The sequence below is a fragment of the Camarhynchus parvulus genome, chromosome 2, assembly GCF_901933205.1.
Source record: "Camarhynchus parvulus chromosome 2, STF_HiC, whole genome shotgun sequence".
NCBI classification, from domain to species: Eukaryota; Metazoa; Chordata; class Aves; order Passeriformes; family Thraupidae; genus Camarhynchus; species Camarhynchus parvulus.
In genome coordinates, this window is record NC_044572.1 from 100,355,005 (window position 1) to 100,369,741 (window position 14,737).

The 14,737-nt window shown below is 39.5% G+C and overlaps 1 protein-coding gene across 2 annotated transcripts in view; it reads right to left on the reverse strand.

Annotated features, from left to right (window-relative positions):
- RAB31 (RAB31, member RAS oncogene family) overlaps positions 1-14,737 on the reverse strand; it is a 61,736-nt gene continuing 46,999 nt past the window's right edge. For both annotated transcript variants that reach the window (XM_030971876.1, XM_030971877.1), the window contains exon 7: positions 1-4,231. In XM_030971876.1, coding sequence (XP_030827736.1) covers positions 4,134-4,231 — 98 coding nt within the window. In that variant the 3' untranslated portion in view covers positions 1-4,133. The remainder of the gene's footprint in view (positions 4,232-14,737) is intronic.

Sequence of the window (14,737 nt, forward strand, 5' to 3'; positions counted from 1 at the left end):
TATTTTGTTCTGCTTTATTGAAACCAGAGATGGCCCCAGTTCAGAGGCATTTAAAACATTTATTAGCATTAATCATTGTAGGTTAAATAAAACACAAAAACTACATTTTAGGGGAAAAATATTATTAGGTATGATACAATTGATATGTAAAACAAAAGATAAAGTATTAACAGATTGCAGCATCCCATACATGAAGCAAGTGGGTCCAGCCCAACCAAAGCTCTTATATAAACAAAACAGAGGAAGAATACCTAGCAGGTGATTTTAAACTGGAAATTTATCACTGACACTGGTTTAAATAATTAGGGATAGGTTAATAAAATATATCACTGTAATGAAACAGTCTGATAACAGCCAGAATGCTCACACATGTAACCTATCTAGTCACCTTATTCCCATGTGCCATGAAGGATTAGTGAAGACATGGGATGACAAATAAGTTTTCCAGGTATTGATAGACTCATATTACATTGCAGCTCTTTAGATAACATGTTGTACTGTGAGCAAAAATAGTAAGCTTTTCGAGTGTCACTTTATTACTTCTAAGTTCCAATTCCTGAAGAATAATGTCTGGTTTTAGATTTATCAATCTGCAAGACAAACATTTTCTAGAATATGCCATTTTCATGCACAAGAATGGCAAGTCAAAAATTGTACCTATACATATCTCTATCTTCTTGCTACCTTTGATCCACAACTTTAAGTTCATACAGGTGAAATGATCACTAACAGAAAAATGTACTTACAGAATAAAATGTGTAGTATATGAGAACCAGACATAGCAAAAAAAACACTACATGTCAGCAGAACAATACAAAACTGTACTTTATATACATACATATATGCAGAGCATATACAAAAACTAGTTCCTTCATAATTTTTTTTAAAACTTGTTCACGACAAGCCAGAAAAGCAAGTCACCCTCAACTGGACAGTCACAGTCCTGAGTCACAGTGCAAACAAGCTCCACCAAATATCCTTGGCACTACAGCCTGTGCCTCAGTCCTGCTGCCAGCTCTCTTGAGAAAATCAGTCTTGCACAAATCCAGCACCAGCTGGCTAACCAAGAACTGCAGCATTGATATTATTATTATTATTATTATTATTATTAGAGAAGATCAGTTACACAGTCAGGTGCTCCAGTACAGTAATTCAGCCTTTCACCAGCCATTAACTACTAAGACGAATTCCAGTTGCTGCTAAAACTTTCAACTCTGAGATTGTCATTTTTCTGACTGTTTATGAAGGGTGGTGGTACTTTCCAAGAAACACAAGCAACCAATGGAAGCAGAAATCATTAATTTTACATTTAAAAATCACTATTTTTTAAATAAACAATTGCCCAATTTGAAGAGGCTGCACCTTGGCTTTGACAAACAGCAGAGAGGCAACAATATTGTCAAAAGTGAGCCCTGTGTTCAGAGAAAATGCAAGATGCTCTACACAGCACATTGGCCTGTTATTTTTATTCTGGCTTCAGACTTCCCTACTGAAGCTTCCAGTAACCCAAATCTCAAGAACTCATACAATCAGATTCCTTATTAATTTAAATCTTTTTCTTGACTAAAAGCAGAACAAAGAGATTTAGATTTGTCCTACCAAAAGTAAAACCTCTTTAGTCACCATTCAAATTTTAAAATCTGTCAGAGATCCATTGTAAAAACTTCCAATTTAAAACTATTTTAATATATAACTCATAAACCTGTTCTGATTCATATACTGCTCAAAGCCAGCTGTGAGGGCTGGTTGTTCAGGACAACATCCCATAAAAATCAGCATCAATTGCCAGTTCTAACATAAATTAGAGTATACAAGGTACTCACAAAATTGTCTTACAAAGCTTTCAGACATCTCAGTTAGGATTTAGTAAGTTTTGAGATGCCAGAAAAGATAAAAATATGTAACAATGATTTACAAAAGCTTAAAAATCAATTATGGATAACTGCTATGTATAGAACAAAAGTTTATGGCACCTCTAAAAACATGGGTTTGATCTCACCTTGTTTTCTGGGTAACTGGTCTAGCCTCTTACTGGGTTTTACATAGGAGGAATCAGATCTCTTCCAGCACTGGGTCATGGACTCACAAAATGTATGAACCTGTGATGTTGGTAAGTTTGGTATTTCCTCAGCACTGAAGGCCACATTAAGCTTTTCCCTCTGCAGTCAAGTGAAACAGCCAGGCATCCCTGTCAGACTTGCTTGTACTGGGATGGAATTAAATGTTCCCTAAAGGTGCCTGTCTTCCTCCCCTGCTATCCACAATGATGATTATTGAATTTTCACTTAAATAACCCTAGATTATCAGTTAAATACTTGCTGCAATGAGACAGAGACATGGATCATATATCAGTGCAACTGAAAACCGAAAGTTTAGCCAAAATATCCAAGGCTGTATTTTCTAGAATGAGTGTTTTCAAAAGAGGCCAAAATATAGGAGAAACTACTTATATGTGAAAAAACAATGCAGCATATGTTCTCAAATAAAATGCAGAGGGATATTTCCCACCTATGCTACTCCAAACCCTCTGGAGACAAAATGTTCCTGTTGATTTTATCTGGCTCTGTTTCAAGCCCTAACAATTAGTGACATTTTATCTAAGCAATCTTCCAACCAGCCAATGAGGTCTGGTTTTCTATGTATCAACACGGAAACAACGCTCTTGGCTGCCTGCTCATGATTTATTGTGGAAAGTTATTTTTCCCTTTTGTTTGCTTTTCATAAGCCCTCCTGAAAATGTGCAGTGGCGATAATTTTCCTCATAAGAGAACAAATTAATGTTGTGGAATTCAGGCTGGGCTCTGGTTTTGAATACAGCATTTCTTACTCTAATTCCCACTTCCAATGAAATTGATGAAGAAGATAAATTTGGATTTTATCATCTCAGTCACACACATTCATAAAAGACAGAAGTTGAAAACACATACGGTTTTACATTATTTCTACTTCATAACCCTCTATAGGAATTCTCTCCTCCACTGCATTTCCAAGTGCATCACGCTTCAAAGATATCACATAGTGTGCCTTCCACACCACATCCCCACACAATTGAGAAGATTACTCCACAAATTCAGGGAATTACATCTGTAAGCAAACATTCACGTTTGTTTTTTAGATTCCAGCCTCTAACCCCAAATAATATTGTGCTCTCTTGTGCAGTTTTTTGTACAGAAATATCGTTCTTTGAGCTCAAATACCTCTTGGAGCACAGCAGTGAGACCACAAGGAGTGGGGCACTGTGGCACCCTCTTTCAGAAACCAAGGAATACGCAACTTTGAACACAGACAACTTTGGTCTGAGGCACAGATCTGGAGGAACCCTGGTAAGCAGTGGATATTAAGCCTGTATTTATCCTCTTTTTACATTTTCAGCAACTATTGAAACCCACACCCTGCACAGGGAATCATCCCACTCTACACAGGGGCTGCATTTTCACTTCTTTCTGGAGCACACTGGAACTGTATGGGGTCCAGCAGTTTCCTTCGTGACAACTCCTTCTTCCACATACACAGCACTTCCTGACACAGATTTTGACTTCCAGTCCATAAAAACTGCATTCACTCATCCTTTGGATCCTTTTTTTTTCTTCAGTTAGCAAATTCAGTCCACTTCTTGCTGATGTTTACTGAAAGTAGGAGATGAAGCTGCAGATTTAGAAAAATCGTGAAGCAGAGTCCAGCTAAAAAGATGGCAGAGAAACTGTAAGCCAAAATTCAGGTTTTACGGGATTTTTTCACCCTATTATTACAGAGAAAACTCTAAAAACAGGCCAAGTCCACTTTGCAAATGTAAGAAGATAAGTTTTTGCAGCAAACCCAAATTTTATTTAAAACCTGATATTTTTATTTAAAAAAACTCCAACAAAACAGTCACTGGTTTAAACACAGAATCGGAGTACTTTGACATTGTAATTTTGACAGGATATTAGAGAGGATTTTCCAACTGGGTTTTGCAAAATCCCTTTGAAGTAAAGCCTTCTGCTTCTGGTCCTTGCGTTATTGCTCATGGGAAGTATTGAAATTACTGCTTTCAAGATAAGGAGCCACGTCACTGAGATCATGAAGTCCTCTCTCAGTGAAAAAAAAAGCAAATGGTGCTGTTTTTCAAGTAAATCTAAAAAGATCAAGTTGGGTCAGCAGCACCGCCTACCCGTCTGTGAAGTCTGCCTTCCAAGTTTGATTGCTCCATTGTTACTGTTTTCATGAGGATCTAAGGGTGGAATTTGCTGACCTGAAACACATGAGGAGACATGAATTCAATTTTCCTGATGTAAGAACAACACACTATGTAGGTAACAGTTAGAAGAATTTAGCTTGCATAAGAATTACATCTGTGAAATTTTACAAGAAAACAACTGTAGCTTGAATATTTTCCCTTGTATCCTGCTCATGAAAAAAGACTTTCACATTAAAAACAATACAAGAAATATGGCTATTGAGAAGACATGAAGTACACTGAAATTATATTATCCAGTAATTTTTTTAAATAGCTATCTTACTGAGCTCCTTACAACTTAAAAAGAGAAAATGCTCATCTTTCTCCTAGTTCCACCTAAATGTGAATGGTCCAAGTTTAAAGAGATTGTGCCCATCCTAAATCTGCATGACATTTAGTCCTAGCACACTGGAGTTTTACAAAACACTGTAACTAAACACATGATGCCTACAATTGACAAAGAAAAACAGATCTGTTCTTTCCATTGAATCCCTTCCTCTTTTTTAGGCGTACCCACGTCTTTCCAGTTGACAGCTCTGATTACCTAACATCACCAACACCCCTTTCCCTGCAAACTCTCCTGATTTTTTAATCATCTTATGGAGCAATTATTTAGAGTGTTCGAAAGAATTCCAGCCATTACAGGAAAGCCAGAGATCTCTCCCGGGGCAGAAGGGGCACTGCTCCAACTCCCTCCCCTGTGTGCCCTTTTAGTACTGATGCATCTTTTGTCTAACTGGCTTCCTATTAGTGGAAAACATACAATGTGCTTAATAAGAATAATAATAAATGGGAAAAAATTCTCCCAGGTCCAGTCCATCCTGTGTGTCTCTCTCTCTCTGGTGTGCATCTGGCTTTTGCATTAAAACCTTGTATGAGCTCTCCATCAGTACCTTGAGATTTTACAGTCATGGTAATGTACTTTCCCATCACTTTGTGGATTTCCTAAATTTTTTTTTCTGAAGCTGAATCCATTTTTATGAATCATTCCTGGGTTTACCATTACCCATGTTAAATAACATGAGTTAAAATATTTAACATTTGTTTCTCATATACCACTTCCAGAGAACACAGAGTTCCTGTGAACAGCTCATCATAACCCAGGTGGGATTTTACAGCTTAGATTTCCCCATCCTTTGCTTCAGTTATTCACAGCTGTCTCTTACCAAATGTTCTATGAATTATGTACCTGTGCTGAAGCCTGAGTCCTACAAATTATTTGGGGGAGTGGTTGTGGGTGGGCAAGTTAAAAGCATTCGGGTAAAATCCAATCCCAATGAAATCAAACAGGAAAATTCAATCTGTAAAACTTGTCCTTAAATTACCTTCAGCCAAGATTCAAATTTCCTCTTATTCAGTTAGCTCTGCACAGGTATGCTGTACAAGAAAAGTGTGACTTTTAAAGCAGATAATTTTGTGTATTGGTACAGCTGAACGAGAAAGGGAAACATTCTCCCGTTACTAAGGTAAAGATACTGCGTCTGGTCCAACAGAGTGAAAAATGTATATCTTGAGGGCCAAAGCATGTATAAGCACTGACATTACAATGCTGAGCTCTGTTTGGGTCACTAAAATATCAACTTCACATCCTGCTTAACATTCTGTTCAGACTTCATGTTTGTGAAGTAAAATAAAAAGCAGAATAGGTGGTTATAGACCCAGCTGTTACATGCATTAGTGCTGTTGGCTTTGTTTGGAGACAAAGAGAATCCACTAATTCTTAAAACTCTAGAGAATATGAAGAACATGGTATCTGTGAGAGGCTTTCCAAGAAGGCAGTGCTGTCATCATAGAGACCTGCAGGGAACTTGTGCATTAGGTACCTAACACCTCCAAAGGGCTTTCAACTCAGTCCCAGCAAAATAAAACTCTTCAATCTGACCCAGACAGAGCACAATGCAGCTAAAAAACCGGGAATCTACAGACATGGCTTCCATAAATAATTTGCCATTAATCAAATACCTCTAAACGTTTGTTCTTCTAACATTAACTTTGGAAGAGAAGAGCTTTAATGTGCAAACCTTCATTTTAGAATGAAAGCCTAACTTTCATTTTAGAAATGCATTAAACAAAGACATTGACTCTATTTGGTTTTCATTCAGCTTTTCATATTCCCTATGAGTTTCAAGTCTTTTCTACAGTATTCCTGATGTGTATGCTAAGAAGCAGGCAAACTTATCTTTGGAGCAAAAACCTTGCAGGCTTCAAGGTCAGCAAGCAGTTTGTCCAGTTCAGACCAGGACACAACATATGTTGCTAAGAATCATCCAGATTTAAGAAATTTCTCAGAACAACAAAACCCACATAGATAACAACTACAAATAATATACACAAAAAATCTTTAGACCTATTTGCTGCTTAGTTATTCCTGAACTTAAGTACTGTTTGTCAGGAAATAGCCATGTTTTCTGCTGTTTTGATACCACCACCCCCTCCTTGAACTCAATGTAAGGAAATAAATATTTAAACAGTCTAAACTTTTACTTTATTTGAGTCTGAGAATATCTTTTCAGTAGATGATTCTTGCCTCACTTATTACTTCTCTTATTACCAGAATTATTAAACCATGAAGTTAAATCATTTTAGTTTTAGTAACAAGACATCCCTGCCCAAGCAGCTTTTACCATGACAGGAATAACTATCTTGGAGCATAAAACTCAGTCTAACACCTGAGAACCAGTTCCATGGCAAATGATACAGCAATTTTTCATAAGGAATCAGGGAAAGTGAATAAAAAAATCAGTCAGAAATCTGTCTGACCTAGGCCTCCCTGACAGTAGGCACTGTAACAGAGAAAGGCCTAAGCAGCAGCAGAAAACTAAGGATGAGGAGGGAAATGCTGATCCAGCATCTACACTTCCTGCTTCTAACCCAGCTCAATCACTATTGCCACCTAAAAGCACTGTGATCATCTCATCTTGTCATTCAGCTCCTGATAAATATGGCATCAATATTGCTGACCCCACTCAAATATAGCTGGCACTGAGTCAGGATCAACAGAGGTCACAAACTGAATTAATTTTGGAAAGTATATACTCATTTAAAATTTGCATCTCACTGGCATCCATAGTCTCTGTTCCAGAGTAATAAAAATATCCTGGTATTGAATACATTTAAAATGCTGTAGGTTATTTCTTTCATACAGTTTATGTCACAAAGAAGCAGCAGTGCTCTGACATCCAGCCCAGCAACTCTCATGCCAAAGAAATAAAAATATTAAGGCAATTCCTCTCCAAACTGAAGACTGCTTGGTAAAGATAGAGTCAGCTTAAAACCACCATCAGAGATTGAACTCCTAAAATAACAGAATGGCTTGGGTTGGAAGGGCCCTTAAGATCGAGGGGTGTTCTAACCTCCCTGACCTGGGAAGGGATGTCACTCACCAGATCAGAGTGCTCAGGGCACCTGGCCTTGAGCACTTCCAGGGAAGGGGCATCCACACCCTCTCAGGACAACCTGTTCTCATCTCTTGCTTAACTTAAGATGACAAACTAGACCACAAATAGTCTTCACCCTGTTTTGATGAGCAGGACACAACTTGCCAGCTTGCCAAAGATCACTAGGAGTGTGTTTTAGGATTCCAGAAATAGTTATTCACAGAGAATGCATGCACATTTATCTTAGAATTCTCCAGCTGAACTGGTGAAACAAGGAACTTAGGGATAAAATATTACTGAGGTGGTATGAAAATTCCATATGCTTCCTATTGCTGATATTCCTACATAGTAAATTGCTGACTGCAATTTCAAATTTGATTTTGCACTATTATTAAATGTAAGATTATATATTTCAATTTTATTTCACTAAGGTTCAGATCACATTTCACAGATTTTGTGCAACAAAACTGTTTGTAACCATCCACCTCTGCACATTCCTGAAGAGGTCTTGGTGTCCTCCACTCTCTCATTCCAGTAAACACTGGTGTGTAAAACAAGAAGTGTCACAAGAGACTGCTCAAATGTAGGGATACAGAAATTGTCACAGTTCTGAAGTGAATCATCCAGATTAACAGATGAAAAGCATTAAAGCAATTGCATCTCCTCCTTTCTGGCATGTTTGAGTCAGGCTGAGGCAGTCCAGGATGAAGGTCAGTCTTCTCCAAAACCTGGTAGAGTTCCAACTCCTGCTACTGAATCTGAGGTTTGTTAAGAGATTAATCTGCACTGTGGGCGTTGCTGTTCTAAGAGTGCCAGAGGCAAAGAGATTGGGAAATGGGAGGGTGGAACAAGAGATAAACAAAATGGGAATGAACAAAAATGAAAAGTGGAGCAGAGAAGCAAGAGAGACAGCAGGGACTGGGTAGCAGCTCAGTGAGCAGAACTTGAAGAAAGACAGGCAGAGCTCTAGCGCAGCTGGAAGCAGAAGGCATCATGAAAGTAATAAAAGCTGCTGCCTTTATTCCTTTTTTAATGTGATGCTCCAGTTGGAAGCTGTGACATTCACTAGCTCAGAATCAGGCTTGGAGCTGAGCTTTTTGCTCTTGTTTGGGTTTTTAAACATGAAACTAGTTTCATCACTGACCTGTAAAAGACTGCATGAAAGGAAAGGTTGGGATCAGCCCTAAAGCTGAGCATAAGGCTCTGTAAAAAACCTGCAACAGTTACCATAATGACAAAGGGACAAACACAACAATGCATTGAACAGATGACTCATTTACTGTGGAAACAGACGTGTTGTGATAAACCTGAGCTGGCACATCCAGATGATGAAGTCAAGTCTCAAGGACTTGCAGAATCACAGACTATGCTGAGTTGGAAGGGACCCACAAGAATTAGCAAGTCCAACTCCTGGCCCTACACAGGGTACCCCGAGAGTCACACCATGTGCCTGACAGCTTCTTGAACTCTGTCAAGCTGGTGCTGTGACCACCTCTCTGGGGAGCCTGTTCCAGTGCCCAAGCCCTCCCTGTGTGAAGAACCTTTTCCTAATACTCAACCTAAACCTCCCCAGACACAACTTCAGGCCATTCAAGAAGCAGAGTCCTGCTATCTAACACAACAATTACTCTAAGGAGAAGAAGCAATCGGGGTCCTGTGCAGTGGCTTTCTCTGCCTTTCTTTCCATCTTCTGAAAATCATGTACCAGGTAATTTTTAGGGGGATGGAGGAAGGTGAAATACATTCCACTCTGCCCCAGAGCAGCAACCTGACACCTGTCAGAGCTCAGGTGAGCTTTTCTAATGGGTCACCTGAGAAAAGATTAACTTCTTCAAGCAGTGGTACAACAGCTACACAATACCCAGAACCACCTCCTCAAATTGCCAGCTGTATCACAGCAAGATGAACCCCTGCAAACCTCATTAATAAAGAACAGCCACCTGCGAAGACAAGGCACATCTGATCCAACAGTTTTAGCAGTTTCCTGCACCTGTAGGACTTAAAACAGTCCCACTTCATATCTCTCCCAATTCTTTCATGCTCTGAAACCTATTTTAATGGTATTTTAGAAGTTTCTCACAAGAATTATAAAGCTTGGCTCATTAGTCTGGTTCTAGTTCTTTCCCCTGCCCCCCACACTTATATTAAGATTTCCCCAATTGACTGTTTACTCATGTTGTAAGTTTTCATGCAAGGGAACACAATAAATAAAATCGACTGCATAAGTAAACACAGTTAAGTAGCAATTATTTTAATAGTCCTAATAGCACAGCTAACAGCATCTCCATGCAAGAAAATAAAGCCTTTGGTTCGGTTTGATCTAAAGCAAAAGCATAGATTGCAGACAAAAGTTCTTGCAAGGGGAAGCAGCAACACAACTATGTTTTGCTAATTTAATTAAAATCTCCAGAAAAAAAACCCCAAACAAATATTTAAATCTTGCATGTATCAAAGTAAACAACAGCATTTCTAATTACTTAATTACTGAGATCCAACCTTGACTCAAGGTCCTGCTGTAATTAACATTGGGCTATGCCAGTGTATTTACTACTTTTTTAAGATGAAGCGCTCTCTTTGGAGAGGAATCCAGTACCTCACAAGTTTAACTTTAGGAATAGTCCAAAGGTCATTAAGTTTTGCTCCATTCACTGAAGTCTGAAAGCAAGAGGAGAACTAATCCTGAAACACAGGGAACATAAACTGTAAAGAATGTAATCTCAAATATTAGTTTGGACAATGTTCTTCCATCCTTTCACATCCTGTACAAAAATTCAATTATGAGTTTGGACTACCTTAAAAATTGGCATATGTCAAATTTCTTTGTAACCTAAACGTACTTTCTTTTCTTAAAATATCTTTCATAGACCTCTTCAAAGTACTTCACAGATATCTGCAAATCAGCAGATAAAAGGATGAAAACCACCACACTCATCACTCACAAAGCTTGCAGACTGCCCATCTGCAATTCCACCTATCCAAGCCCATCTGAGTCAGGGTAAACATTGAGTGTCGGCTGGGAAGGATCCCTTACCCATTCCACAGGTATTTCATACCTTCCTCTTCAGCTTGTCCAGCATACAACTGGTTAAAGTGTAAACTCTAGAGATTGAGTTTGATTTGGTTTTTTTAATCTCCCAGTATTTCTAGGAAACAAGTGTTTGGGTTACATTAAATATTCAATATATGAGCTGCTGGCAAGGCATCAGAAAATCAATAGCTTCATACATTTATAACTGAGCATTTACCACATGAAAGGTTGAATCCCAAGACAGAAACTGCTCTAATTAGGAAGCCTCATCTAGGAAGAATGTTCTTATCAGGATTTTAAACATCAGCCAGTCTCTCCTTCTCGTAGTAGGAGCATGAGTAAGAGTGAGCGTGCTAACCACTCTTTGCACAGTCTCCGCAGTGTGTTCTGATAATGCTCTTCCCACTTCCTTCTCACCCTCAACAGAGGATGCTGAAATGATTTAATCTTGCCCCCTTTGGTAGCACACTGATCTCAAACTTCTGTCGGATGGGACCTTGAGCAACCTGATCTACTAGGTGGCATCCTTGCTTGTGGCGGGGAAGCTGAACTAGATGATTTTTAAGGTCCTTTCCAACCCAAACCGTTCTATTGTCCTATGATTTGACAGACTTCAAAGAAAATAACCCATGGCCATAATGTTTGTTTTATAAGTAGAAAAGCTGCCCATTTTTTAAAAGGTTGCAGAGTTCACAGGTTGGGCTAGTTGCTGCCAGGGTGGAGTCCATAACTTGTTTGTTATTGTAATCACCTGTTGTTTCAGTCGTTGATGGTTAAGAATTCCCCCTCAGCCGGGCCTCACCCTGCTTCTTCCTGGAGAATGGCACCCAGATGGTGAAGAGGAGGAGACCTCCGAGTTAGCATGCAAATGACCTTGGAACCAGCATGCAACAGGAGAAGCCCCTCACCAAACCTAGCCAAAAACCCCTAAACACAAGGAGCCAACAGGAAATGGACGAATCAAAGTGATGTCTAGACGTGAGGAACAGAATCTAGTATCTTCTAAGACCCTTTTTACCCCTTACCCTAACCTAAAGGATGTCAGCTAGACACAGGACCTCAAATGTTAAACCAGAAAGTAAGTGGATCTCCTGATGCTCTCCTGAGGATGGAACCCTCTGCGCTGCCCACAGGGCAGTGGACAAAGCTGCACTGTTTCTTCTCCTCTGAGTCTCTCCTAGGAGCAGTGGTGGCGTGAGCGCGGACCTGTCCGTTCTGCCCCTTAGAGCTAATCACTTTTCATAAAGGTATTAAAAAGGAGAAAGGTTTTCCTGCCCATGTTTATTTCATTGATTTCGTTTAAGCCCACGTTTATTTCATGTTTCACTTAGCTAGATATTCTTCAGCAGCCTGCTTGTCCCACGGCCCGCTCCCCTGCGGAGCTGCTGGTGCATTAACCAGGGAGCCACGGGCTCGGCTCTGCGCGCACCGAGGGTGGCTCTTACGTAACCTGCTCCTTCATATCTGGGCCACCTTCACGCTGAGGTAGCAGGCAACACACACAGGCTGGAGAGAAACAGCTGGGTGTGTACCAGATTTGAGTAAGGCTTATTTGAGCTGGGAAATGAACAGGTGTCTGAGAATTGCAAGGGTATGATTGCCACTAAATGATAGTACACCTTGGGGAGCTTGTTTAGTCTTTGAAAACCAGCCAGGCACAAGCAAAAGTCAGTGGGCTAAAGTCCCACAAACAAGAAGGGGCAATACAGAACTGGTATGACCCCCTGCACAGGCACAACTTTATTATACTGCTATTGTATAACACATTCCTGGCATTTTTGCTGCTGCCAAAAAAACGGTGAAAAGGAGCCACTGTGCCTATGATTCTTTAAAGGCTGGGACTAAAAAGTTAATAACATTTGTTCCTATAGAAACTCAGCTATTAAAAAAGAACTACTGGAACAAATTAAAGAAACACTGAACTGTTAAGCCCTTTTTATATCACAAACCTTTAAAGAAAGACATTGGGAAAAATCTACCTCCAGTGAGGAATATACAACTGTATTAAAAATACCCATTTCATGTTTACAGAGACATAAATCAATCATGTGATATTTCACAATCACAGCAAGCCTTCAGCCAGGCACTGCTAAACAAACCCAGGCTAAGTGCAGTAGCTTATCATTTGAAATCCCATGGGTACAACAGAACCCAGGAGCTGCAGCCCATTACCCAGCTCAGTGCAAACTCCCAGCTCAGAGAACACTGGCTTTGCTGATTCTCATGCTCATTCCGCCCCCTCACCCTTATTTGCCCAAGGATAGTGACTGCAGAGTACCCCTCCTGCCAAATTTGACCCAACTTCAAAAAAACCAGAAACTTTTACTGATTCTAGTCTTTCATATCTTGTATTTTCTTTAGACAAATTAAGGGTGATAGATTTGTGTTGAGACTGTGCTATGAAGCTATCCCCTCTAAGCAGCCAAATCCTCAAATTGTGAGAGAAACTTATTTTAAAAATCTTTTAAGCCCAGTGTAATATAATAACTTTAGAAATGAAGCAATCTTTCTATAATCTCTGTTATTTTTCCAAGATTTATCTGGCTGTCAACAAAACATACCAGTTCCCCTTTTCTCTTTATGCCTTCTTCCTATCAATTATGAGTATATATTTTTTCCATCATACTATTTCACTCCATTCACAATATTGTCCCTGGAAAGAGAGAGTTGTTAGACATCTCAGGAAGGAAAAATTTTTATGTTAAAATGCCCCTGGGAATTGAAAGGCATAGGCAACAAGAAGGTAAATTTTTTAGCTAAAATAAAATGAAGTCTACCCTTTGGGCAGCTTAGGCAATCAATTTCAAGGAGGATTTAATAGAGAAATTCTCCACACATGTTGGAATATCCTTCCAAATCTAGACCATAAAATAGATAACACATGCAGTCTACCTACAAAGTCCAAGGTAAACAGAAATTGCAGCTTCTTTGTTCAGAGGCCAGGGAGCTGCACCATGCCCTTCACGACCAACAAAGGGACAAGGGCAGGAGCTCTCAGGCAACATGAAAGCAAAACTAAAGCTGCAGCATGACTTTTCGGGCATCACACAAACAAAATTAGCCAGCAGAGTAGGAGACATTGCCACAGGAGGATTTCATACACTGAAAAGGCAGAAATGTTGCTATGCAACTTGGGCAGAGACAGACTTTTTTGGAAATTGCACTAAGACTGAAGTAAAACATCAAGAAGTTACTTATCGATACTGTCTGTCCAGTCACAATCACACCAATTAATTCTACTGCTAATCAAGCATTTTTCACTTGGTTTCCACTATATTTCTATAAACATACTCTACCAACTCTCTCCTTTCTCTCTGCTGAGTGCTTGATAAGGTCACAAGTGGATCCACTGAGACCAAATATTTCTATATATAGAAGTAATTGCCTGTGGAATTAAGCGCACTTGCCTGGGTATCTAGTTCATACTAAACTTAATTTAGCTGATTTTCCTCATCTATTATATTAATTATTAGGGACAGTGCACACTGCCAGCTGCAGCAATGCCTATCAAAGTTGGAAACTAATTATCTAATTATGTGGCAAGAATGAGTTCCTCTGCAAGAACATCCACAACCATCAGATGCAGACAAACAAGTAAACTATCACAGGGAAGAACCAGTTCCTCCAGACACCCATGTGGCACACACCTCTTTTTTAAAAGGAGGCAAAAGAATGGTGGTGTATTCTAGGAATACTGGTTCTCATTAACCATTTCAAATGCATCCCATGTAAGCAGAGCAAACAGTTCCACAGGCCCCATCGCAGGCAAAGTCTGCTAAACAATATCAGCTGATTAAAAATATGTGAAATTTAAAAAAATAAAATAACTTCAGGGAAACAAGGAAAGGAAACAAGGTTGGTTGAGTGTCTGCACACGCTGTCTCCTAGGTCTCTGCACCCCAGAAGAGGATTCAGGGAGAGGAGGAAACAGCAGTAGTGGAAGAAGATCAGACCATGGATCTCTTAAGAAATCTTAACCCATACAAGCCTGAGGATGCATAGGGAGCAACACCATTCTTTATAATCCCTGATGTTTTTGAAAGGTTGTGGAGACAGGTGAATGTTGTATCTGTCTTCCAACAGGGACATAACAAGCCATGGGTCTACAAGCTGGTT